The 25,265-nt window shown below is 37.9% G+C and overlaps 1 protein-coding gene across 8 annotated transcripts in view; it reads left to right on the forward strand.

The window, feature by feature from the left end:
* Positions 1-25,265, forward strand: part of LOC137122626 (protocadherin-9) — a 200,063-nt gene that overhangs the window by 130,726 nt on the left and 44,072 nt on the right. For 4 of the 8 annotated variants that reach the window (XM_067496127.1, XM_067496130.1, XM_067496129.1 and 1 more), the window contains one exon: positions 3,839-3,914. In XM_067496127.1, the coding sequence (XP_067352228.1) occupies positions 3,839-3,914 (76 nt within the window). Of the gene's footprint in view, positions 1-3,712; positions 3,915-25,265 lie in introns of all 8 variants that reach the window. The other 4 variants (XM_067496126.1, XM_067496124.1, XM_067496128.1 and 1 more) reach the window with 1 other exon arrangement.

Genomic DNA, 25,265 nt, shown 5'->3' on the forward strand with positions numbered 1-25,265 from the left:
CAACATAAATAGCGGGTGTGTAGGTGCAGGTAGTTGTGAACATGCTCAGTCATTTTTTTTCCAAAACTTTCCTGCTGCTGAGATCATTTGACACTGTCCCACCAGAGAAACGTGGGATTGCATGTTGCGGAGAATTATTTTTTGATGGCATGTACAACTGATGCTCCAACGCAAGCTACTCGAGGTCGCCATTTTTCGTCGGTGTACACATAGTTACCAGCAAGTAAATCTCAACCTTTAGTGTGAATCAGTTATTTGTTCGAACATTCAAGCTTTAGATCATTTTAAGTAATTAAGTTGTATTCATTAAAAACACTACTGCCATCTACTTCCTAACTGTAGTACTCAGAATGATTTTAATACCCGTACAGTATGTTGACCCACTTTGAACTTAGGAGAGGACATTGCAGGGTGATCTTTTGGAAGCCAAAGCATTTGTTTTTTACACATTCCAAGAATTATTTTTACAACCTTACAGCTGTGGTTTCAGTAGTATAAATTTACTCTCATGTAAGATTTTTTTTTTTTCAATTTGCTTCTTATTGTAGTATTTCTGTAACCAACCAAGGGCAAACACAGTTCCTCATAAAGTGTATGCTTTCTGGAATTTAAACCTTCCAGCAGTAAAGTGCTGCTATTTGCTTTGTGTTTGTTAAAGAGAGTGTGTTTGGTCAGGCAAATTATAAAAACAAGTGGATAATAAGGGTTAGCAGGCATGATAAGCCATAATATCTTGTAAACTGGCAGCAGGGATAGTTTAAGCTGGTCTTATGCTAATATTACTACAAGTGACTGTCAGCTACAGAGAAATATCTTCAAACATGTGTAAACCAACAAATAAACATAAGTACAAACACAAGCAGACACCCACAGCCACACACACTGCCATTTAATTTAAATGTGGACCGTTTTATTTAAAGCCAGTCATGTGTTTATGAAATTATGAATGATAGATTTTGTTTGGAACAATCTTGGCGTAGTGAAATATAAACAATTTTGGTTTGTACACATTCTTAAATATGTTAGTCTTTGTCTTTCATTGTCTTAATAGATTCTGGAATAAAGTCTTTGTAGCCACTGAGCAAGATTTCATTTTAAGGTCGCAGCAGTCCAGTCATGTTTAACAGTATATGCTAAAATCATAAAGTAAATAAAAAATTACTGGAATTAAAAGGAATTATATATATATATATATATATATATATATATATATATATATATATATATATATATATATATATATATATATATATATATATATATATATATATATATATATATATAAAAAAACTTCTCATCAATTCTGTGTGTCATTGATGCGAGAAGATAATTTCCATTTGTATGTATTGTGGTTAGTTGACAATTAAGACTGCTGTTTGCTTCCCTTATCTTCAAGCTGAAGCGGCCATTTCTCCACTGTCACAATCTGTGGTGTCTATTTTTTAAATTTTTCTATTCACTGTTACTATTCAGTGCATTATTATGAACATCACTGTTACATACTGATCACAAACCTTTTTTGGAAAAAGAAAGCTGCAGTATGTTGCATGCTATGTACAACTCTTTATTGGATTCATTTTAATACTACTTCTACTGTAAAATACTGACAGTGTCAGTATTGCTAGTTTAACACTTTTAGAATAGCCAGCAAATAGATGGCAACCTTGCCTAAGGGCAACTTCTTTTGCATCAGTTGGAAGAAAAACAGATGAAGCCACTGTTAATTAAGTGTAGATACATTCAGCATTCATCATTTTTATTATAAAAAGATTTGAAACAGCACACACTTAGCACGTGTCACCTTATGTGAAAATAATCGCAGTGCATTGCCTAATCAGCGTAGCTGTCACACAAACAAATACGGGAGTGAGCTCTTTAGAGAAGGTTTTTTTTTCAGCTATGTCATCTTCATTCGAAATGCCACATCTGATCAGCTGCCTATTTATAATTACTAATGGTGACATTTATCCGGATTCCTACAGATTGTACAAGACCTTTACATTTAATTGTACTTAATTCTGAATTATTATTTGTGGAAAACTAAGCATCAGATGTATTGATTAAATCCTGTTTTATCAGTATACTGTATACTAAAATTTAGATTATATATTTTTTAAATTTTTAATCAACAAGAAAATGTATCAGATGCAGTTACTACAAATGTTAGGCTGTTGGGTAAGGCTAAATATGTATAACTGAATGCATCATTACCTTTCATAAATGAAAGCATGTGGAAACAGGCCCACTCTTTTGTTGTACTATAGCTGTGGGCCTTGAGTTTTACAAATTGTTCTTTGTCGTCATCTTAATTCATTGTCCCTTTTGTCAGCTCAGTATTTTGAGTGTCATTGCAGCACTGCAGGGCAAGTAAGGATCGACATCTTCCTCCAAGGTTGTTGTGGCTTTCTTTCTTTCTTTCTTTCTTTCTTTCTTTCTTTCTTTCTTTCTTTCTTTCTACCTAAATTAGATTCCAGTAAAATTACACTTTCTCTCATGCCATTTAATTTCTCATCATCAGCATCCCTGTCACATTGCACCCATTCATCCATCCATCCATCCATCCATCCATCTATCCATCCTGCATCTGCTTGCAAATCCTGCAACCCCCACTTCCCTCACCATCCCATTCTTGCCCCTGTCTTTATTCTCCTTTTTTGTTTAATTGAATGTTGCATGATTTTGGAGCAGTTCTAAAATATATAATGAGGTCATTTGCATTAGACTGCAGATTGGGTGACCTTTGCTTTTGCCAATAATTACTGTAAAACCCGTCTATGTCTGTCATCACCAAGGATGTGGCAGGGACCTCTCTGTGCTCACGAAAGGTTAGCTGGAGGCTTGCGTCTGGACTTATGAAAAAGCCTGAGGAAAATGTCATTAGAGCAAAGGGAAAAGACACTCGGAATTAACAATTGGAAATTCAATCAGGATGGCTTTAAGGATGGTGTGTGCATTTGTGCGTGCATGTGTGTGAGTGTGTTTGCATGCATATCTCTTGCAGAAGGGCCATACAATGTGTCCCGGGAACACTTTTGGGTAAAGAAATTCTTCTCCTCACTGAGAGTGCAGAATGTGGAAAGGAGGACACCATGGGGGTGACTTCTGTTAACTCTGCAGGCAACTTTGACTTTGCCAACACAATAAACAAACTGACAACTCAAACTAAACAATAAAGCTCTAAACCGTCCTCTCAAAAACATGATAATATGCCACAATCAATATCTAGAAATGTATTTTTATTTATTGTTTATTACAGACAAAAATTACATTAAGTATTTTATTTATGAAAGACAAAGATTTTACACTTTTGTTGAATATTTGTTACAGCACATGATGTTTAATTTGAATGCTGCTATTGGTTGTCTTTGTGCAGTGAAACGTGACTTTATACACCATATGTTAAGTCCCCTTCCCATTAATTATTCAGCCCAAGTCAAAATAGACCTTTTATTCAAAGTCGTTCTCAAACTTCTGAAACTAGAAATGTTACCTTCTATACATCATCGCCTTCCTTACTTGTAAATGTTTGAAAATGTTAAATTGTTCCGACTGTTCCAACTGTTTCACACACCGCATTATTAAATAATACTCAAGCAACATGAATGAGCTTGCTTAGCTCATTGTAAAAAACAATAGTGTGAAAAGAAAATAAATTGAGGGGGCAGAGCAGAGCACTAACATCGGAGGCTCTGTTTTGTGCTCTTGGTTCTAGTCGCAGCGACGTGTCACGTTTCACCTGCCGGATGGCTCTCAGGAGAGCTGCAGTGACAGCGGTCTCGGGGACCACGAGCCTGTAGGCAGTGGCTCCCTCCTCACACAACCTCTCCCTCTGGTGCAGGCGCAGGATGACTTCTACGAGCAGGCCTCCCCTGATAAGAGGACTGAAGCTGACGGCAACTCCGATCCCAACTCTGGTGAGTACTAATATATCTTACTAACAGCATTTTCCTTTTAATTTGCATACAGGGTCAGTTTCTTTGGATTTCATTTTCCATCTCTCTTTCTTTATCCTCTCTTTAGCAAACTGAGTTTAAAGCACCATTATAGACAATTTTAACCATCTGCAAAGTGTTCACTTTGATCCAATTTAGTGAACATTGTGTCGTTGTAATAGTGCCTTTTCTTTCGAATACAATATGACTTTTCAATTTGCTACTGATTGTTGCCAGACAGAGAAATCTGAACATTCTTTGTCTCTTAAGTGCAGGTTGGAGAAAATGAAGATGCTCACATTTTGCTTTGGGGAATGACTAAAACTCCTTGAACAGAGATAATAAATAGTCATGAAAAACAACATCAGTCTCTACGAAGAACCAAACGTGCCAAATACCATTTAATTTAGAATCATCTGATTGCTCAAGTAGGTTTCTAGTGGATACACGAGCAGGTCATTCATTTCTCAGTTAATCATCCAGACTTGTTCATTCCTCCCAGGAGCAAACCTGGGCCTCCCATAGGCTCCTCACCTATTTGTGAAACTCATTTGATTTATTTAGAGATGATTTCCCAGTTGGAACTCTTGGTGCTCGGCTGAAGATGTTAACTTCCCACTATTTCTGGTGGGAATGTACATCTCCGACCCAGTTTTCTCATTTTATCATTAAGAGGTGAGGCGCGCATGAAGATCAAGCGCATCGCCCCAAGGTCGATGCCAGCTTGCCTGCTCAGGGTGGAGCAGCCAGATTCACATAAATACAAGTGCTATGAGTAAAGTTTGTGTGTGTGTGTGTATGATTCGGTTCAAACTCTAACTTATTAGATGTACTCACAGTTGGCAAGTGCGCACGAGTTCTGTGCAGGGCTACAGACTCGCTGTCTTCCTAAATGAATAGATGTGCACATGGCTTGACCATGTGCAGTACCACAGCAAAATGGGGAGGACACAAATCGGGGAGGAAATTTTCATTTTAAATCAAAATTATAGCAAGTTAACAAGCAAGCGGCTGCACAGATTTTTTTAAGTGAAGATTCTTATTAGATTCTTATGTTGCAGATAAAAGAATTTGTGGTAGATGGCTGGATTTGTCCCATGATTTTTATCAACAGCAACTTTTGTTATTTGAATTCACCAATGTTTCACCTACAGCTGGTTTGTCCTGGACCAATTGTGATCAAAACATTGGTCAAATAATTACATTTACATTATATTTAATCATTGTTTGGGGAAGTGCAGGGTCAGCGATTAATACGTGTGATGTCCTGAGGTTGTCTGGTGGTTTTGGCAAACAGGGCTGTGTAGCTCAAGCCAGAAGATTAACCATGTTCTACTATATGAAATCTAACATTTAGACCCTTAGAATAATATTGGTGGCTTGTCCTTACCCTCTCATCAACTGGAACATTTGTTGCCCTGTTATCGCAAAATGGCAGTAGGTGTAACACTGGCCTAAAAAGTGATAAAGTCTATATTAAAACTTTGCAAGCATAGTTGGTTTGGCTACAATAATATCAATTAGGGTTAGGTAGGCAAAAAATAGACATGGTTAGCGTTTTTAAATAAAGTTGCAGTTTGCTTTAAGAAGGACTATTTCCTTTGTTCCATGACTGGTTACAAAAGCAGCAATAATAATGGTTTCAAAACTAAAAAATACACATATTAAAGTAATATCATCTTAATAACCAACTTAAAGCAAACAATGGCTTGGTGTTAACAATGGATATGCCAACAATGATAACTATGAAACAGGTGTAAAATTCAAAACTGCAGTGCCTGTTTCTACTTTTTTTGATGGTAATATTCCATTAAACCAAACACCAGAGCTACACTAATCGCATGGAAACACAATGGTTCAGGTAAAACAACCATGACGGGAGCTGGAAACCAAAGTGGCCTGTTTCTATGAAGGAATCGGAAATCAGAAAAAAACACTGATGTGTTACTGCATACAATATATAAGTTAAAAAATTGCCATATGTAGAAATAATTTGGTTTTGAGATACACATGTGCCAGAAAGGAATGAAAATTTAATTCATTCATCAATTCAGTTATTTACAGTATTTTCTCATTTAAATGCATAGTAAGTTGTGGAAAACTTCTGTCTTTTGCAATTTTTTGAGTACAGAGAGTGAGGCTGCAGAGTTAGGTCGGTCCACCATCGTGGGACCACTGGGCTGAGGAGCTTTGTTTGGGACCTTTTGCTGTGAGGTACAGGGGCCACCAAACACAAGTTTGTTGGCAGAGTGCACTGGGCAGGAGGGATTGTAGACCAGGATGAGGGAGTTCTGGTAGAAAGGTGCTGTTGAATTGAAGACTCCGTAGGCGAGAATCAGAGCTTTGAACCCGATGCAGGCGGCCATGGGAAGCCAGGGCAGAGATCGGAACAGTGGTGTGACATGTATCCTTTTCAGATGATCAAAAATAAGGCGTGCTGCTGCATTTTGAATCATCTGGAATTATTCTGGTCCTTCAGCAGTGGCATTCTGTTTTTGCTAGTATTGTTTGCCTGTCAGCAACTGATAACATTTCCAACAGTGGTCTTTGATCACTGACCTGCTGCTTGGCAGGATAATGATTTTATGTCTCATCTATGAGGAATGTCTTACCTGCTGGTGGTGCTCTCCAATATGTGAACTCCGTAGACCTGGGTTAACTAGTTTTGAGTAAGTCTTTGTCAGATTTAAAAAAGCCCCACACTCCTTTCCCACCGTACGACTCAGCTTTGTCTGCTGACAAAGGCAAACAGTATCTGGAAGATATTTGACATTATTATGTTCTAATTTGAGGTGTAAAGTATCTTCTAACACTACTGAAAATAACCTGATTCAGTGCAACATTTTAGATGGGGACCTTGACAGTGGGTGGTCTTACCATGAAGCTTTGTTCAAGGTTTGACAGTAATATTACTTTTGCCTTTTTTACTGACACATTAAGACTGTTGAAAATGCCATCATGAAGCATCAAAGTTTAAGTGTTTTCTGAAGTCTACAGTTCTCATTTTTGTCTAGCATAATAAAATAAATATTTTGTTTGAAGGCGTTCATTAGTTTTCTCCCTTCGGTACCAAGAATTCTTGGGATCCACATAAGAGACAGATTCAAATTGCCTTCAGATCAGATTGATCATTATGTTCTCTATATAGGTTGATTGGTTTTTAAGTTATCATATGTACAAAGTCAACATTTAAGGACATGTAACAAAGAAGCTAATTCTATCAATAAAAAATATCCTTTTAGATTTTTTACATATATACCAGCTTTTTATACAAACTACTAAGACTGTACTGTATGTTGTTTAGCCGTGTAAATAAAATGGCGATAATGAAGACTACATTAACCTTTAGCATGGCATCTCATTAGTAAGTCCAGCATCAGAAAATTACACCTGTTTAAATCATAAACTAAAACACTGAATATCCAGACAGTCCCTTGTGATTTCCATAATACAATATAGTGTTACATTTTAAATTGACTGGGGGCAAAACTAACCTAATAACATTTGAATCTTGGCCTCCTTATCTGTTTTTTGTTTTAGAAAGTGAACTTACTAATTATCTTTCATGTAATACAGGAAAGCGGTTAGGCTTATGTGTGGGTTGTAGCTTTCATCTGAACGAAGGAAACATACACAGTGTGGGAGTTGTGAAAGTCTGATGTCTAACAGTCTCTCTTTTTAATGGAGTAGAACATAAAGAGGTGTTTTATTTCTTTGTGACTTGGAGATCCTTAAAGCTTTATCGTGGTGAAATAAAAATAAAGTTTGTAAACAAAACAGGAAAAAACTGTTGAAAACGAGAATGAAAAAAATGCATGGTAATTAGGGACACTGCTGTTTCAGTCAACATCATGTGAAGGGGAAAAAAAACTTGCCTGTAGTATATGAGCAAGTAGCAAATGTGGTTGCTGAGCAGTGAAAAAGAAGTGCGTTTTTTTTCACCAGAAATGATTGATTTGGTAAAGGACAGTCTCCAACCTTTGGCTGGAATGTTTTTTAAGAGTATTTTTCTAAAAGGTCTTAAATTTTTGCAAAATTCAAAAAACATAATTTACAAGCAGGTGCACATGCAGAGTTTTTAAGACCTTCTTAAAGTTTACTGTATATGACGTTGAAGAAAAGCACTAATTGTTTTAAAATACAATTTGCTCTGCTGATTTCTCCCTATACTAAAAATATACAATACATAGCACAAATGGCAAAAGATGCTGTAAATGTTTGGAATAGTCAACCGCAAGGGGGGACAAGCCAGTGTCTTCTTGTGCCAGTCCCAAGTCTGGATAAATGCAGAGGGTTGTGGCAGGAAGGGCATCCGACGTAAAACACATGCCAAATCAAACATGCGAATCGTGACAAAGGCTTCCATACCGGATCGTTCGGGGCCCGGGTTAACAACGACCGCCACCGGTGCTGTTGACCTACAGGGTACCGGTGGAAATTGGACTACTGTTGGTCGAAGACGAAGAAGAAGAGGAGGAAGGTGTGTTCGTAGGCAGAGAGAGAAGAGGAAAGCTAAGAATGTAGGACTGACAGTAGGGACTTTGAATGTTGGTACTATGACAGGGAAGGCTAGGGAGTTGATCGACATGATGCAGAGAAGGAAGGTGGACATACTGTGTGTCCAGGAGACCAGGTGGAAAGGTAGCAAGGCTAGAAGCTTAGGAGCAGGGTTCAAGTTGTTTTACCATGGGTCAGATAGGAAGAGAAATGGAGTAGGAGTTATATTGAAAGAGGATTTTGTGAGGAATGTTCTAGAGGTGAAAAGAGTATCAGACAGGTTGATGAGCCTGAAGCTGGAAGTTGAAGGGGTGATGTTCAATGTTGTGAGTGGTTATGCCCCACAGGTAGGATGTGAGTTAGAAGAGAAGGAGAAATTCTGGAGTGAGTTAGATGAAGTGATGCAGAGCATCCCCAGAGGTGAGAGAGTTGTCATTGGTGCAGATTTCAATGGGCATGTAGGTGAAGGGAACAGAGGTGATGAGACTGTTATGGGCAGGTTTGGTGTTCAGGACAGGAACGCAGAAGGTCAGATGGTGGTTGACTTTGCAAAGAGAATGGAAATGGCTGTAGTAAACACTTTCTTTCAGAAGAGGCAGGAACATAGGGTGACGTACAAGAGCGGAGGGAGAAGCACTCAGGTAGACTACATCTTATGTAGACGTTGTAATCTGAAAGAGATCAGTGACTGTAAAGCATTGGTAGGGGAGAGTGTAGCCAGACAACACAGGATGGTGGTGTGCAAAATGATGCTGGTGGTGAGGAAGATAAGGAGGACTAAGGCAGAGCAGAGGACGAAGTGGTGGAAGTTGAAAAAGGAAGAATGTCGTGTAGTTTTCAGGGAGGAGCTGAGACAGACTCTGGGTGGTTTGGAGGTGCTTCCAGATGACTGGACTACTACAGCTAATTTGATCAGGGAGACAGGTAGGAGGGTACTCGGTGTGTCATCTGGAAAGAGGAAAGCGGACAAGGAGACTTGGTGGTGGAACGAGGCAGTTCAGGAGTGTATACAGAGAAAGAGGTTAGCTAAGAAGAAGTGGGACACTGAGAGGACTGAAGAGAGTAGACAGGAGTACAGGGAGATACAGCGTAAGGTGAAGATAGAGGTGGCAAAGGCCAAACAAAGCGCATATGAGGACTTGTATGCTAGGTTGGACACTAAAGAGGGAGAGGTGGATTTGTACAGGTTGGCCAGACAAAGAGATAGAGATGGAAAGGATGTGCAGCAGGTTAGGGTGATTAAAGATAAGGATGGAAATGTATTGACAGGTGCCAGTAGTGTGATGGGAAGATGGAAGGAGTACTTTGAAGAGTTGATGAACGAGGAAAATGAAAGGGAACGAAGAGTAGAAGAGGTGACTGTTGTGAAGCAGGAAGTAGCAAAGATTAGTAAGAGTGAAGTGAGGAGGACATTGAAGAGGATGAAGAGTGGAAAGGCAGTTGGTCCTGATGACATACCTGTGGAGGTATGGAAGTGTCTAGGAGAGGTGGCAGTAGAGTTTTTGACTAGTTTGTTTAACAAGATCTTGGAGAGTGAGAGGATGCCAGAGGACTGGAGGAAAAGTGTACTGGTACCAATTTTTAAGAACAAGGGAGATGCGCAGAGCTTAGGCAACTACAGAGGAATAAAGCTGATGAGTCACACAATGAAGTTGTGGGAAAGAGTAGTGGAAGCTCGGCTAAGGGCAGAGGTGAACATTTGTAAGCAGCAATATGGTTTCATGCCTAGAAAGAGTACAACAGATGCAGTATTTGCTTTGAGGACGCTGATGGAGAAGTACAGAGAGGGTCATAGGGAGTTGCATTGTGTCTTCGTAGATTTAGAAAAAGCGTATGACAGGGTGCCGAGAGAGGAGCTGTGGTATTGTATGAGGACGTCTGGAGTGGCAGAGAAGTATGTTAGAGTGGTGCAGGACATGTATGAGAGCTATAAGACAGTGGTGAGGTGTGCTGTAGGTGTGACAGAGGAGTTCAAGGTGGAGGTGGGTCTGCATCAAGGATCGGCTTTGAGCCCCTTCTTGTTTGCTCTGGTGATGGACAGACTGACAGATGAGGTTAGACAAGAATCTCCCTGGACTATGATGTTTGCAGATGACATTGTTATTTGTAGTGAGAGCAGGGAGCAGGTGGAGGAAAATCTAGAGAAGTGGAGGTCTGCTCTGGAAAACAGAGGAATGAAGCTTAGCCGCAGCAAGACAGAATACATGTGTGTGAATGAGAGGGACCCAGGTGGAACGGTGAGGTTACAGGGAGCAGAGGTGAAGAAGGTGCAGGACTTTAAGTATTTAGGGTCAACGGTTCAGAGCAACGGTGAGTGTGGAAAAGAGGTGAAGAGGCGAGTGCAGGCAGGTTGGAACGGGTGGAGAAAAGTGTCAGGTGTGTTGTGTGATAAAAGAGTATCAGCGAGAATGAAAGGAAAGGTGTTCAAGACGGTGGTGAGACCAGCAATGTTGTTCGGCTTAGAGACTGTTGCACTGAAGAAAAGACAGGAGGCAGAGCTGGAGGTTGCAGAGCTTAAGATGTTGAGGTTCTCTTTGGGAGTGACGAGGATGGACAGGATCAGGAATGAGTACATCAGAGGGACAGCTCATGTTAGATGTTTTGGAGATAAAGTCAGAGAGGCCAGATTGAGGTGGTTTGGACATGTTCAGAGGAGAAACTGTGAATATATCGGTAGAAGGATGCTGAGGTTGGAGCTGCCAGGCAGGAGGTCTAGAGGAAGACCAAAGAGGAGATTTATGGATGTAGTGAGGGAGGACATGAAGTTAGTTGGTGTGAGTGAAGAGGATGCAGAGGACAGAGTTAGATGGAGGCACATGATTCGCTGTGGCGACCCCTGAAAGGGAGCAGCCGAAAGGAAAAGAAGAAGAAGTCAGCATTAGTTCCTAATGACAAAGTAATTTAATTTACAGTGAGATGTAACAGCCTCCAGCCACTCTGACGTTTACACTGAAATAAGTTTAAAAGCAAAAACTTGGTGATCTACTTTAATTATTTGCTACTGCTCAACATTTCCCTAAGGCATTATTTCATCAAACATGTGTGTATTAGAATACAATTTGCATCTGTAAACTCTCTACCAACAGGACAAAAAATCAGCCAACATCACCACATAAAATGAAGAAAACAAAAGAACACAGAAAAATAATTGTGTGCATGCTGTTACCAAAATCTGGCAGCTTACACTTCTATTCATCATTGTGCTTCGCAAGCATCATTTTGAAGACCATTGCCGGATATTATGGTTGTCTTAGTAACGGCAAATAAAATAGTTGTTTAAACACACGAATAAGGTAAAGTGATCAAAGAGAGGAACACTTTGCATTAGTAGGTCTTAGTTATCAGTTTATGGACTGATAACTCATAACTCATGCTAGTTTGGTTGCAAATAAAGTGAATTGTTGGAGTTTAAATTTAAAGTCTTCTCTAATGTTCTTTTTTCTCGTATTCTAAATTAATTTTTACATATTTACGCAGTTAAGTTTGACCACCTCACCCGCAACAATTGCTGACAAAGACAACCACAATCCTGGTATTGATCTATATAAAAGTTGGAATTTTTAAAATGTTTTGTGCCTTGGGACGCCACTATAAAACCTCAAGTGTTGATTAACGCTGCAGTGGAAAACTGTAGAAAAGATTAATTGCGATGCCATGTTTGATGTGCACAGAAGCATTCTGGTTTCTGTGGTTATTTTCCAGAAGCCTGGTGCTGCATAAAATTAACCACCAAATCTGTTGACAGTACAAATCATCACTCCAATTAGAGACTGTGGATAAAACAGATATCTGCTGTCTTCAGATGACTGTAAAGAGAGTTGCCAGAATAAAGGAGAGGTCAACATAGACTGCTAACTGCTGTGTTATTGATCGCCAAATGGGTCATTATTCATCTTCTTTTCCCCGCTATTGAGGTCTTTATACCTGTTTCAGTACAGGTTCACCAACGGGGGTTTGCAATGAAAGTCAGTGTTTGTGAATGCAGCTCCATCTACCTGTGCACAGGTGCTGGCATGAGCACTCTGGGTGTGTTTGTTTGTTTGTCATCACTGTGCATCAGTTTACACCAGTGAATCAGTAAAATGTGTATTTAATACATTTCTTACAAACTCTGAGAGCTGTTTGGCTAGCTACTAACTGCTGTGAAATGGATCACAATTCATCACCTGCTCCCTCTCAATCAGTGTTTTATACTTATTTTATTATAGTTTTTTATCAGCTGCAGTTGCTGATAAATACTATTGCAAGTTGCATCCCTATTTGCCATAATGCCACTGCGTTCGTTTTTCCATGTCAATAAAAAAATGGACCCAAAAGTCTTACAAATAGTTGCTCTAAAGCTGTTGGTCCTCAACAGCTGTGTGTTTACTTGCAGTGCATATTGCAGTGTTTAGAGGTTTGTAAAAAAAGATTTGGAATTGGTTAAGACTTGAGACGCTTTTGGGTTACAAACCCCGGCAGCATCTCTAATGTTCATTCTTTATCATACTTTACTTTTACTTAAGCTTGTGCCTTCGTAAGTACATACTCAAGCTATGCACTTGAAATTGAAGTTTCTATCTGTATTAGCTCACTCTATTAAAGAACAAATCAAATAAACAGTAGGAATGGAAGTAATAGACTCACACTGAGTGTCTTTAGGACTGCAGCATGTCCCTTTGCAATTTTATAGTGAAATCATTCTTGTCAGTTTCTGCAAAAGAACGCATTATCAAACAAATAAACAACCAAGTCACATATTTACCAAATGAATGGATTTTTGGCCCAAACAAATTCTATCTATCTGTTATATGTCTAAAAAAAATAAAATATCTATCTATCTATCTATCTATCTATCTATCTATCTATCTATCTATCTATCTATCTATCTATCTATCTATCTATCTATCTATCTATCTATCTATCTATCTATCTATCTATCTATCTATCTATCTATCTATCTATCTATCTATCTATCTATCTATCTATCTATCTATCTATCTATCTATCTATCTATCTATCTATCTATCTATCTATCTATCTATCTATCTATCTATCTATCTATCTATCTATCTATCTATCTATCTATCTATCTATCTATCTATCTATCTATCTATCTATCTATCTATCTATCTATCTATCTATCTATCTATCTATCTATCTATCTATCTATCTATCTATCTATCTATCTATCTATCTATCTATCTATCTATCTATCTATCTATCTATCTATCTATCTATCTATCTATCTATCTATCTATCTATCTATCTATCTATCTATCTATCTATCTATCTATCTATCTATCTATCTATCTATCTATCTATCTATCTATCTATCTATCTATCTATCTATCTATCTATCTATCTATCACAACTGATTACTGGGCTGTTGAGAGGTGTCACATTTATCGTGCATGGATTAGAGTCCCTGGACTACAAAGAAGCTTTAATATTCCGTGGCCAGAGAGCACCCAGAGCAAACGGAGACAAGAGTGGGGTGAGATGGGGAAGTCATGTTTATTTATAAAACATTTAAAACAACCATTTTTTGAATAAAGTGTTGCATAAATGATTTAAAATCATTGCAGACAATGCTTACAGAACAATGCACAATCCCGCACACACAAGAATTAGAACACGCACATGCATGAAAAGTCAAAGGCCAATAGCAATGGACTGTGAGATGAAATTTGAATGAGATGTTGAAATGGGAGGAACAGATATAATGAGAAAGGTTGTTTGTCTTGTTTAGCATCAACCCTACAGCTTCAAATGTATGAGTATGAAACAACAAGCGTCCCATGTCTGATGACCCAAGAGTTCAGGCGAAATACGATCAAAACAAACTGAAATATGATAAATTGGCTTTTTAAACAAAAACAGAATCTTAAAGACTTTTCTGAATTGTCCTAGGAGACAATGAAGATAGACAACAAAATGTACAATGCTACTAGAGCTAATTGGGCTACACTGAGCTACAAGTACAAGTACAGTTTTACAGTGAAATAAATGAAAATTAATTCACAAATACTAAAACACTATCATTTAAAAGTCACATTACCAGATATACAACATCAGATTGCTGCATGTACCCCATGTTCACGTGCCTGTGAACATTACCAGATGTTTTATACAAGGTTTTGGGTGCAGCAGGTTCACCACACAATGACTACAAGTTATTGCATACTGATATAATGTGTAAAAAATTGCAGTCCTCCACACAGGAAATGCCAAAGACACAGCCCAGGGCATTTGAGATTTGTAAGTAAATTAATAAATAATAAAGGAAATCTGTGTGTAAACCATCTTCACTTGCCTTCTCCAGAGCATTTACTTTGCAGCTGATAGAACAGTTTCTTAAACTCTCCTTCCTAACTTAGATTTTCATTATTTCCAATGCAACATATTTGTAGATTTGGCATCTGAAGACTGAATTTGAAATGCTGTTAGTTGGGTTACTTTTAAATCTTTACAAATTCACATTTTAAGTTATTGTCAGTTCTCATATTGTGATACAGTTCATTTTGTCTTTTTTGGTAAACAACACATCACAACAGCGGCTTTACTAGATCATCAACTTGTCTACAAATCATCTTTTGTCCACACTGTAAATTATACTAAGGGCCTTTAATTAAATAGGATTTTGAGCAAAGTGGCAGCATTGTAAGAACAGCCTGTTTATAAATTATAGACTCCAAACATACCCTCTGTCCACCGTTTCAGCAGCAAGTGTTACTGCATGTCATGAGCTGTGACAGGGTAATTATCAACACCATTGACATAGATATACTGCAGAGGAGAGTTTTTAATTTAACAAGAATAAAACCATCAAAACTGATTTTTTTTTTTTAAAGTTAGGAAATAGCAGGATTTGTTGTTCAAGTTTTTACAAATGAAAATCATTGTTGTTTTAGCACTGATATGAATAAGCACACGGATGTAGAGCAAGAAAAATGGATAAAACAAATAATGTGGCTTAACAGTTTTTGTCTGTTTACAAAGAAATCACAGAGAATTCATGGAAACTACTGAAATAAGTTATGAATGAACTGGCGTGCAGCACCTTGATTATAGCTCTTTTGGTGTCATTTTAAGTAAATCACTGTTTTTAGTCAAATACACCATGAGGTAATCAGACATTCAAACATACAATGTTATAACCAGCCTACTTGGTTTATCCCAGCTGCCACATGAGCTGGAATTAGACCTGGTAGTAAAATGCAACTACATTCTACTCCAGGAGTAAAATATGCATTAATATAGAGAAACTTATTAAGAACTGCGAAAGAATTAAGAGGGAACTAAACACAGAGAGCAAAACTGCTATTAAGACTGACATACAACTTGAAATAAACAATGAGACTAAGTATGGGAGCTAATGTTTTAAATATTTAATTTACAAGAATCTGATAACAGGAGACAAGGTGAAGCTCCACTGACTCTGCAAAATTGTATAAGAGACTATATAAGGGAGGTACAGGTGTTAAAGGGAAAAAGCTCGACCAAAACTGACTTAAACCTTTTTCTCATTTAAAAATGGTCTAATTTGGAAAAAAATTATGTATTCTCTTCTCCTCTCAACAGACAACAGGACTAGACATTAATTGAAACAGCAGCACAACACATAATCAAGCAGTTCCTTTGCTTTTGATTCATTGCATAAAATATTAAAAAACAGTTCTATATTTTTTTAGTCAGACTGCCTTTTGCTATTTCTTTTTTTTATGACAGTGAAAAACTGTAATTAATTGCATAAAAAATAAGCCACTCTTCTGTAAAAACTTTTAATAGACAAACTACCTCACTGAGCTGAGAAGTTTATGAAAATATGTGTTGAGTAGTATGGATGGACCTATTTTTGCACAACAATTACATATTATGTACATACTGCATTACATATTTGGTTAGTCTCATGATGTTTGTAAACAATATCTAGAATGCATTAAAAACAACAACAGTTGTACAGTAAAAATTGTAGGCAGATGAGAAATGAATCCCTGTAAATATTATATTATTATTGTAACCCACTGCCTCTGTGTACCTGCTGCTACTTGCTGAAAACTCTCAACAACCCCTGCTACCCTCTGTTGTCTTTATGAGGGGAGATGGGGAGCAGTGTGATGAGAAAGAAGCACCAGACACAGGGTCCTGAATTGAGGTTTAGACTTTAGATGGACTTTATTTGAGTTGAAGCTACAACTCAGAGGTATAGCTGGCTCCAACACCTTTTATGACAGTGCAAAGTAAACTTTATTTTAGAAATAGACAAGATGAACTACAACAACAACAATAATAATCTTGACTTATTAGACAAGCAGAAACATCAGAAATCTAATGGTAAATGGTCTGCACTTATATAGTGCTTTTCTACCTATTGGCACATAAGGCACTTTACACTTCTTCTTATTCACCCATTCACACTCACAATCACACACACACACTCATACACCGATGGGGGAGCTGCTATGCAGCTGGCCAACACTCACCAGGAGCAACTAAGTTGGGGTTCAGTGTCTTGCTCAAGGACACTTTGACATGTGACTGGAAGAGCTGGGGATTGAACCAACAACTGTGAGATTGGTGAACAACCGCTCTACCTTCCTGCGCCACAGTCGCCCACTAATCCAATCCTTGCACTTTTTCTGCTGAGTAGACTGGCCTAGCCTGCTAAGCTAACTTTACTGACAATCCTACAGTCCCCCCCTTTACTAACTCCACAGGAATAAACATTTTAAAGGGCAACTTCACCAATTTTCAACTTTGTTTCTATGGCTTTAATTTAGGGTGTAAATGTTCATTAATGTTTTTAAACTTCCTTCTGACTTCCTAAAAATAAACTTCTTCTCTGCTTCTAGCTTACTGGAAGTTCAGATGATGTCGTGTAGGAGCTCTGGAGAAGCAGGTTGACTACGATTCCAAACTTAATAGTACAAACAACGAGATGACATAATGTGAAGTGAATTTACCTCCAAGAGATGTCATCTGGAGTCATTTTTCAGCTAGAATTAGAGAGATACTTCTATACAGGGAAGTCAGAGGGAAGTTTAATGATATTCACTTACGTGGACTACCCGAACTAAAACTCAAAGGAGCAAGTTGAACATTAGTGAAGGGGTGAAGAGCTGTTACTACAGATTTTCATTCTGGGATAGTGCAAAGTAAACATTACAGACTTACTTTGTATGGAATACAGACAGTATTACAGCAATACAACAGTAAAACTATGTATCTACTGAAACAAATAATCCCTCTACTCATTCATAATTCAATCATTTTTTGGTTGGATAAGGCTGACGCAGCACACTGCACCTCCTTGTTTGATATACAATGGGGAAAAATATTATGTTGTTTCTTGTTGCTTATCTATTTTTTACTCTACTATATCTCTGTTTGTTTGTGTTGGTAAATAAAATGCCTGCGGGTTACTACAGAAATGTTTTCCATTTGTGATTTTGGTGAAGTTTTAGTCTCTTGATAAGGTACATTAGTTTTAAGAAAATCAAGACGTCTTAGTCTAATTTGCATCAGTGACATTTTAGTCACATTTCGTGACATCCTGTTTGTTTAATTAGAATTATGGGCTTCAGCTGTCACCATCTTTGTTGTGTAGCGTCATCATTGGGGAAGCTACTGCTAAAGCACAGCTCTTTGGCACACTGGAAGAATTTGAACTACAGCAATAGGGAGAAACATATTTTGATCAACCAAAGCTACTTGGAAAAAAGGAGCTCAAATTACTTTGTGAAAAGGATCAAATTAACAATGTATATGAGACTAAATTATGCCAAATTCATTACATAAGATCAAAAGACCATTCAACATGGCAACAAAAAAGAGACTACTTAAATCACAATAAAAATATGACTGCAAATGTAGGTAAAGTAGTATTTCTACCAGTTAGACAACTCATGGGTAAGTGGAAAACACAGTTTATTTATTTACATACTGCCCATATGTCCAAGGTGCATTCACTCACATGTTGATTGATATACTGTTCATTGGGTTCAACTTGAGAGAAGAAGCTAAATCCCCGGATCAGGGTAATTAGATTAATACGTATAGCAGACTGAGAAAATATTTAATGTCAGATTACTTCTGACATTAATCTTACAATTTACTTATTTCTTATGTCTAAGCCATTGTTTTTTTTGCATCTTCATGTTCAATTCTCGGTTGCATTTAGATGAAATTATTGCATGAACCCGTTTCTCTGAAAAACTGGTAACATCACATGACATATAGTGTTGCTGAATGTACAGTGCTTCTTATTAATATTGCAAGGTAATAAGGTACCTAAATCAACATTAGAACAAGAGATATTTTGAGTAGCAGTAATTACTTCAAGTCGTTTTGTTAGCACAGCGTTTCCTTTTTAGTCACTGGTGCAATGTGAATTAGGCCATTCGTGAATATTTTTTACAGTTCTGTTGTGAAAATTAGCACTGGTTCAAAAGGTCCATGTATGTATGTATGGTATAGACTGTATATATGTGTGTGCTATTAAGATTTATTTTCTTCATTATTGTTGTATAGTGGTGACACATGATTCTTCTTATTGTTTGTATCTTTATTAGTTTTTCCCATGAACTGACACTTTTTCATCCTTCATCGTGTACTGTTGATTTTTGTGTTACACCATTCATCATCTTGAATTTCAAAAGCACTGTTCTCTATAGCAGAAAAAAAAGTTTTTTTGGTCTTAAAAATATCCTCACCCATATCATGACTCACCTCTCCAGATGGCAGACAGCACTCATTGACATAATCTTTTTAGGGCAGAAAGTCACGATAGAACTGAGTTTGAGTAGTGAATGTCAAATCCTACACTTGCTGTTGCTCTGAACTGGAGGTTTGCTGACCCCAACCCCTTCTTATCTCACAGTGCTAGATATTGACGCTTCCTAAGGCGTCAAATTCCGCCACTTTTATACATCCTTTGGAGCATCATATTAATGCCAGAGGAACCCTTTGGCATTACTATTGTTTGACATCTCCTGTGGAAATGTGCTGTGTCTTGTTGTAGAATCCACCAATCTGTCCACCTCCCTATGAGACTTTTTCACTTTATACTTATCATATAATTATATATATACTTTATATCATTCCTAATGGTGTCAAATATTGTAGTGTAACACAGAAGGGTGGCTTTTGATGCCGCGGGTACAAGAACGGGCTGCTGAACCATGAATATTATCTTCTTCTAACCTGAATGAACTTAGGTTACCGTAGCTTACAGTAACCCTAGCAGAGCTAACATGACTAATACACAGAGTAATTTAAATAAAGAGTTGCAGGAGCTTTTGCATCTGTTTCAGATTCATTCTTTTCTTGTAATTCTGAGGATCTTTTTAACGATTCAACCATATTTCTATGGCAGGGGTTTAGACAGGTATAGAAGTACTAGCTTAAGTGTATCTATGGATGTCTTTGAAGATGAGTGATTTTAGCAGGAACACGGTTCACCAAAGTGGGTAGTTGCACTATTTATGCACAGCAACAAAAGCAACTGACAGGAACAAAGGACGAAGCAGAGGGTAGACGGGGTGAGTGAACGAGGCGCTTGTTGAAATAGCACAGTGTGATGGGAAGAGGGTCGCTGTAAGGGGGTTTGGTGGAGAGGGACAAAATGCTCAAATGCAAGATTGTTATGTTCTCTACCATGAAAATGGAACCACTTTTGCCATTAATCATTGATGGACAGGAGATGATGGTAACTCCCTTGTTGAGGCACTCTGCTCTATTCCACTCTGCACACCTTTGTTTGAAACATCAAAGCATCATTTCAAGTTCCAGCTCTGCCAAGTATTCATATCAACAAACACATTTTTCATACATCTGACTCTTAAATGGCCAAAAATATTTGTAAAATATCACAATTACACTGGTGTTAATCACTAACACATGTCTGGCCATTAGGACTAAGTAATATCATTTTCTCACAATGTTGTTTTCATATCTTATCAGCATGTTGGCTGTTAATTCTATTACAATATTGTGAAAATATGCTGCAAAGCAAGATGGTCACAGTGCCATGTTTTTATAATTGTTAATGCCAAATTTCTGGTGCTATATTTCCCAGGCGTCCACTTAATTATATCTCCGTAGCAGAGAAGATTGGCAGCTTCCTCACTGTATTTTACCTTTGTGCCATCAGGCTTGTTGTCATGGGAAAAGTTGGATTATTGTGCTTTACAAAACACAGAGTGATTTAGTTTGCAACTGTACGCTGCCTAACTTTGTTTTTCTGTTCCACCATTCAAGGAAATGGAAATATGTACGAATATGTATACATGAGTTTTAACCTTTCACTAATTTAAAGAGGTATTTCTTGTCTTAATTAGCCCCACTAAACTAATGTAGGTTGTGAGTGCATAACAGTATGACTATACAATGTACACTCAGTTGCAAAGCCTCCAATGCATCCACAGCAACTTTATAATGCGAAGAAACCATGAATGAGCTGGGGAAAGAGGAACCCTTATAAGAGCTGTTGTAGCACTCACAGTGGGGGGATTGATTTACTGGAAGCAAAACATACCACTGCAGACGCAGTACTGTATGCATCACACTAAAGAATGAATGGGTTGAAATTATTTTTTGCTGTACTTCTGTACTACTGTATACAATATATACTTTTGGTTCAATGTATTTATTGAGAGGCACTGTTTCCTGTTTTCTTAAGAGGGCTTACTATGACTCATATCAGGTTCCTGTCAGTTTTAATCAAAGCAAATGGAAACAGAGAAATTCCATGGACAATTTTGAAGACATGTCTGCTTTTTGTTTTGTTTGTTTGTTTTGAATTGAAATGAAATTTATAGCTGTCAGTGTTCATTTCTTTTGGACTTTTTCTGTACCATTCAGATGTCATTATCAGGGGCAGATGATGTTAAACAGGTTTTTTAGCTAAAGGCTCCTTTTTTGTTTTTTGTTGAGGTTTGACCTTTGGTAGCATCATGGAGCTTTTCTTCTGAATATGGGTCCCTGTTTTGTTTACCTCATGCATGTGCACACACAGGCAATTCAAATGTCTGCCAATGATTTTATACAATTCCACTGATATAATGTGCAGATGGCCAACATGCCAGAAATGCTGCAGTGCACCAACACAGATGGAAGAAGAAGACTGCAAACTATATGCATTGATGTAAACAATTAAACAATTGTGTTTTCAGAGGTTTACGGGGGAAGGAAATAAATTCAGCACATTTCTTATATCACAGAGGATACACTCAGTGTGTTTTGGTGAATAACACTGAAAGTAAACCCACTGTCGTCAATCTCAGTGACGCTCACAGCTGATCATGCAGCAACAAGCGCGATAGAAATTCCACAAGACTGTCTAGTTCTCTTTTTAACATCCATTCACACACAAACTAAGCATCAAGGCAAACATAGATGATCCCCGTACCTGCTGTGTCACTAGGTGAAATATAAATACAGTTAAATGACTGCGAAGAGTACAGATTTTTTTCACTGAACTCGACTTGCTTTGGGGTCGGGTGTGATGCACATTCCTAATCTGCCATGCACAGTTCCTGCTCTACTACATGTTGCAGTCTGCAGTTAATCTGAGTTATAGATCTGGTGTTTTTTGGTTTAACTGCAGGATGACTGTCATCCAGTCACTTGTCTTTAGTAAACAGAGTCTGTAGTGATGTAGTTATGTCAACCATCTATGTTGCTGTAAGCATATAGGTTATTTAGAAAAAATATGGACACATGCGCAGTTGCTATTGTGTATGGTGTGGTCCTTATCAGAGATACAGTTCAGTGCAAGAATCAGCATCACCTCATTTTAAAGTGGCTAAAAGCATAAAAGAAAGTTTGTTTTCATTGATATAATATCTTATAGAATTAAAGTAGAAAGATAGAATTTTTTATTATTTTATAATGCATTTTTGTTTACTTCTTAAATTTGTAACACGTGATGATAAAAAAATAATTTTTACTGGCCTAATGTACATTTTTATTATATGAGGTTTAGGGTTAACTTCACTGCATTTCGGTCTAAGGGCACATTTGGATACACTTAACACTGCCTCGTGAATTCTGTATTCAAAGTTCTATTTGGTTATCTTAAAACATTGGACATTGGAGTTTCAAGTTTGTGTCACAGTTATTCATATTTTTATATCTGCTTTCTAGGCAAATGTAAAGAGAACGGGCTTGGCTTTTAGTTCATAATGTGACAATACATGCTATAATCATAATCACATATTTGACATCTGTTTTTAATTTGCAAATTCATATAGAGTGGTTAGCTCGACCATTGCCTTTCTGTGTGGAGTTTGCATGTTCTCCCTGTCCTCGCATAGGTTTCCTCTGGGGACTCTGGTTTCCTCCCACAGTCCAAAGACATGAGTGCTAGGTTAATTGGTGACTCCAACTTGCCTATAGGTGTGAATGTTAGGCTGGATGGTTGTCTGTCGGTGTATGTGTCTATGCGTTGGACCTGAGATACACTAGACAAATGTGTTTAAGCTTTACCATGCCTCTCATCAAATAACAGCTGGGATAGGCTCAAGCCCCCCTGTGACTCTAAACAGGCTAAGCTGTTACACATAATAGATGGATGGATGGATATAATAATTGTTTGCATTTTTACACAATGTGACAAATACTCGAATATTGGGCAAAACTGAGAGAGTTGAAAATAGTTGGAGGTATGTATGTGCACTTTGCCCTAGAGAAGAGACAACAGAAAATGTGAAGCACAGGCTAGTGAGTAGGCCTGGATTATGTGCTGGAGGTGTGTAACTATGCACATTTGCTCAAGAACTTCTGAATATTTTTCAAGTTTCCTGATGGTATATATCTAGTTGCAGTGACTTAAGACACTTTTGACTTTGTTTGGACAAGCAGAAGCAGATACAAATGAGCTGCAGGGTTTGACGAAAACACTTTAGTGTCACAGCCCGGAGCATTTTTTAGTTACACTTAGACAAGGTTGTGGTGATAATGTGACCCTTGCGCAACAAAGTTGGGAGAAGTAATCTCGATGCCTATAGCCTATGTGAACTAATTTAAATGCCTGTCCAACCATCTATATGTTTAAATGTGGTGATGTACAAATAAAAGGCAGTGATCTTAAAAGGCTTGCACTCTAATCAGTAATACCTGTAAAGTAACATGTAAACACTGCATGTTATGTGTATCTCAAACCCAGTGGAAATTGAGTGGCAGTACAGCAATTGCAGATGATTAGATAAGAGAACAATGTGGAAGTACTCTACCAACACAAACCAGAGAATACTGCCATTGTTACCTAATTAGAGGGTGGGCAGTCAATTAAGCATGAACATTTCACACATACATTGTAACTACTCAGGGAACAAAATAGGCAAATGTAAGACAATAGCAGTCTTTGTATTTAACCCATTGTTATGCATTTATGAAAAATGAAAACAAAAAAAAAGGTTGCTCCATTTGTTCTGCATGGTGCATTTGTTCTGCTGCTGGGACTCTCCACATACATATGTCTTAAATATCTTAAGGATACCATGCATATGTTTTGATTGCAACCTTAAAATATATCGTACAAACATAGTGGCAGTTTATTGTTGTATATTTATCCTCAGAAATGCACAACATGATGCCTTTTATGATTTCTTTATTGCAGAAATTAGGACGATTAAAAAACACTCTCTCCATTGAATAAGAGTAACAGACACGTCCACTGCAACACTGAACTCTATGCCAGCAGCTCTGTTGTTTTTGTAGTACAGATGCCCAGCGATTGACTATTCAGGATAAACAAATACCAGGCTGTCACTCAGTCTGGCAGCCATCCGACTACCTCAGTCACAGACAACCAGTGATGCCAGTGAGATGGTGGGATGCCAAAACAGTAGATGGATGTCAGATATTTTGACTAGAGCACCATGCTGCTGCTGTGATAGACACAGAATACCTGTTTACATAATCTTTACCTATTTATAAAAGTCATACATCCGTATGGGGTTTCTTAAACATTGTCAAGTTTATGTTTCTGTCCAGAAGATAGATTTTTTCACAGAGTTTAGTTTTGAGCTAGATTTGTTGCTAACAGTTGTATGAGACAGCTAGTTTTACCCTTGTTGATTCTGTGTTCTTTTTTCTTGAGGGGAATTTAGAAAGATGATCTACTGTATGCATAGTCACAGTTTAAACTGCCCTTAAACCCCACATGTGAGGGAATGTGTGTTTGTGTTTGTGTGTTCCTTCTGATACCTAAATCCCATTGTGTGAGGAGGAAGTAGCAGGGTAGAGTAGCTAGGGCCCCTGACCAAGCCTGTGGGTGGGTGGCATGGATTCATAAATCAGGGAGCAGTGTTAATCTCTCTCAGGTATTGGAAAGCCAGTCCTCAGTAAATATGTTGCCTCAGGATACAATGGGGTTTAAAGGATTTCTGTCTCCAAAGAGAAATTAGGCAGGAGCTTCAGAAGTGAGCTAAATGGAAATGCTTGCTGGAGCATACACAGGGAGCAGGGTGCTGCTGTCAGCTAGTAAACATCGTCTCAGAGTAGCCTCAGTCATTATCGTGGCAGTTGGTGCCAACAGCTAGGGTGAACAGACGGGTGGGCTGATGAAGAGCATCTTCTATGCTGATGATTAGTCACAATAGGGAGGAGAAAATCTGAGGACGGTTGGATTATATGGGAATGCTAATTATTTGTGCTATAACTAAAGTGGCTAATTACAACAACTTCCAATTACAGTACATCCCGCCCACTTCATGTTATGGGTTGGGACAGTTTCTTATCCAAATTATTTTTTAGTTAGGATTACATGTTCTCTGAGCACCAGTCACTTTATGTGGTAAACCTGTTTGACTGTTTGTGGGGAGAAAATCTTGTGAAATGGTTGAATACAAT

The sequence above is a fragment of the Channa argus genome, chromosome 2 (assembly GCF_033026475.1).
Source record: "Channa argus isolate prfri chromosome 2, Channa argus male v1.0, whole genome shotgun sequence".
Lineage (NCBI taxonomy): Eukaryota > Metazoa > Chordata > Actinopteri > Anabantiformes > Channidae > Channa > Channa argus.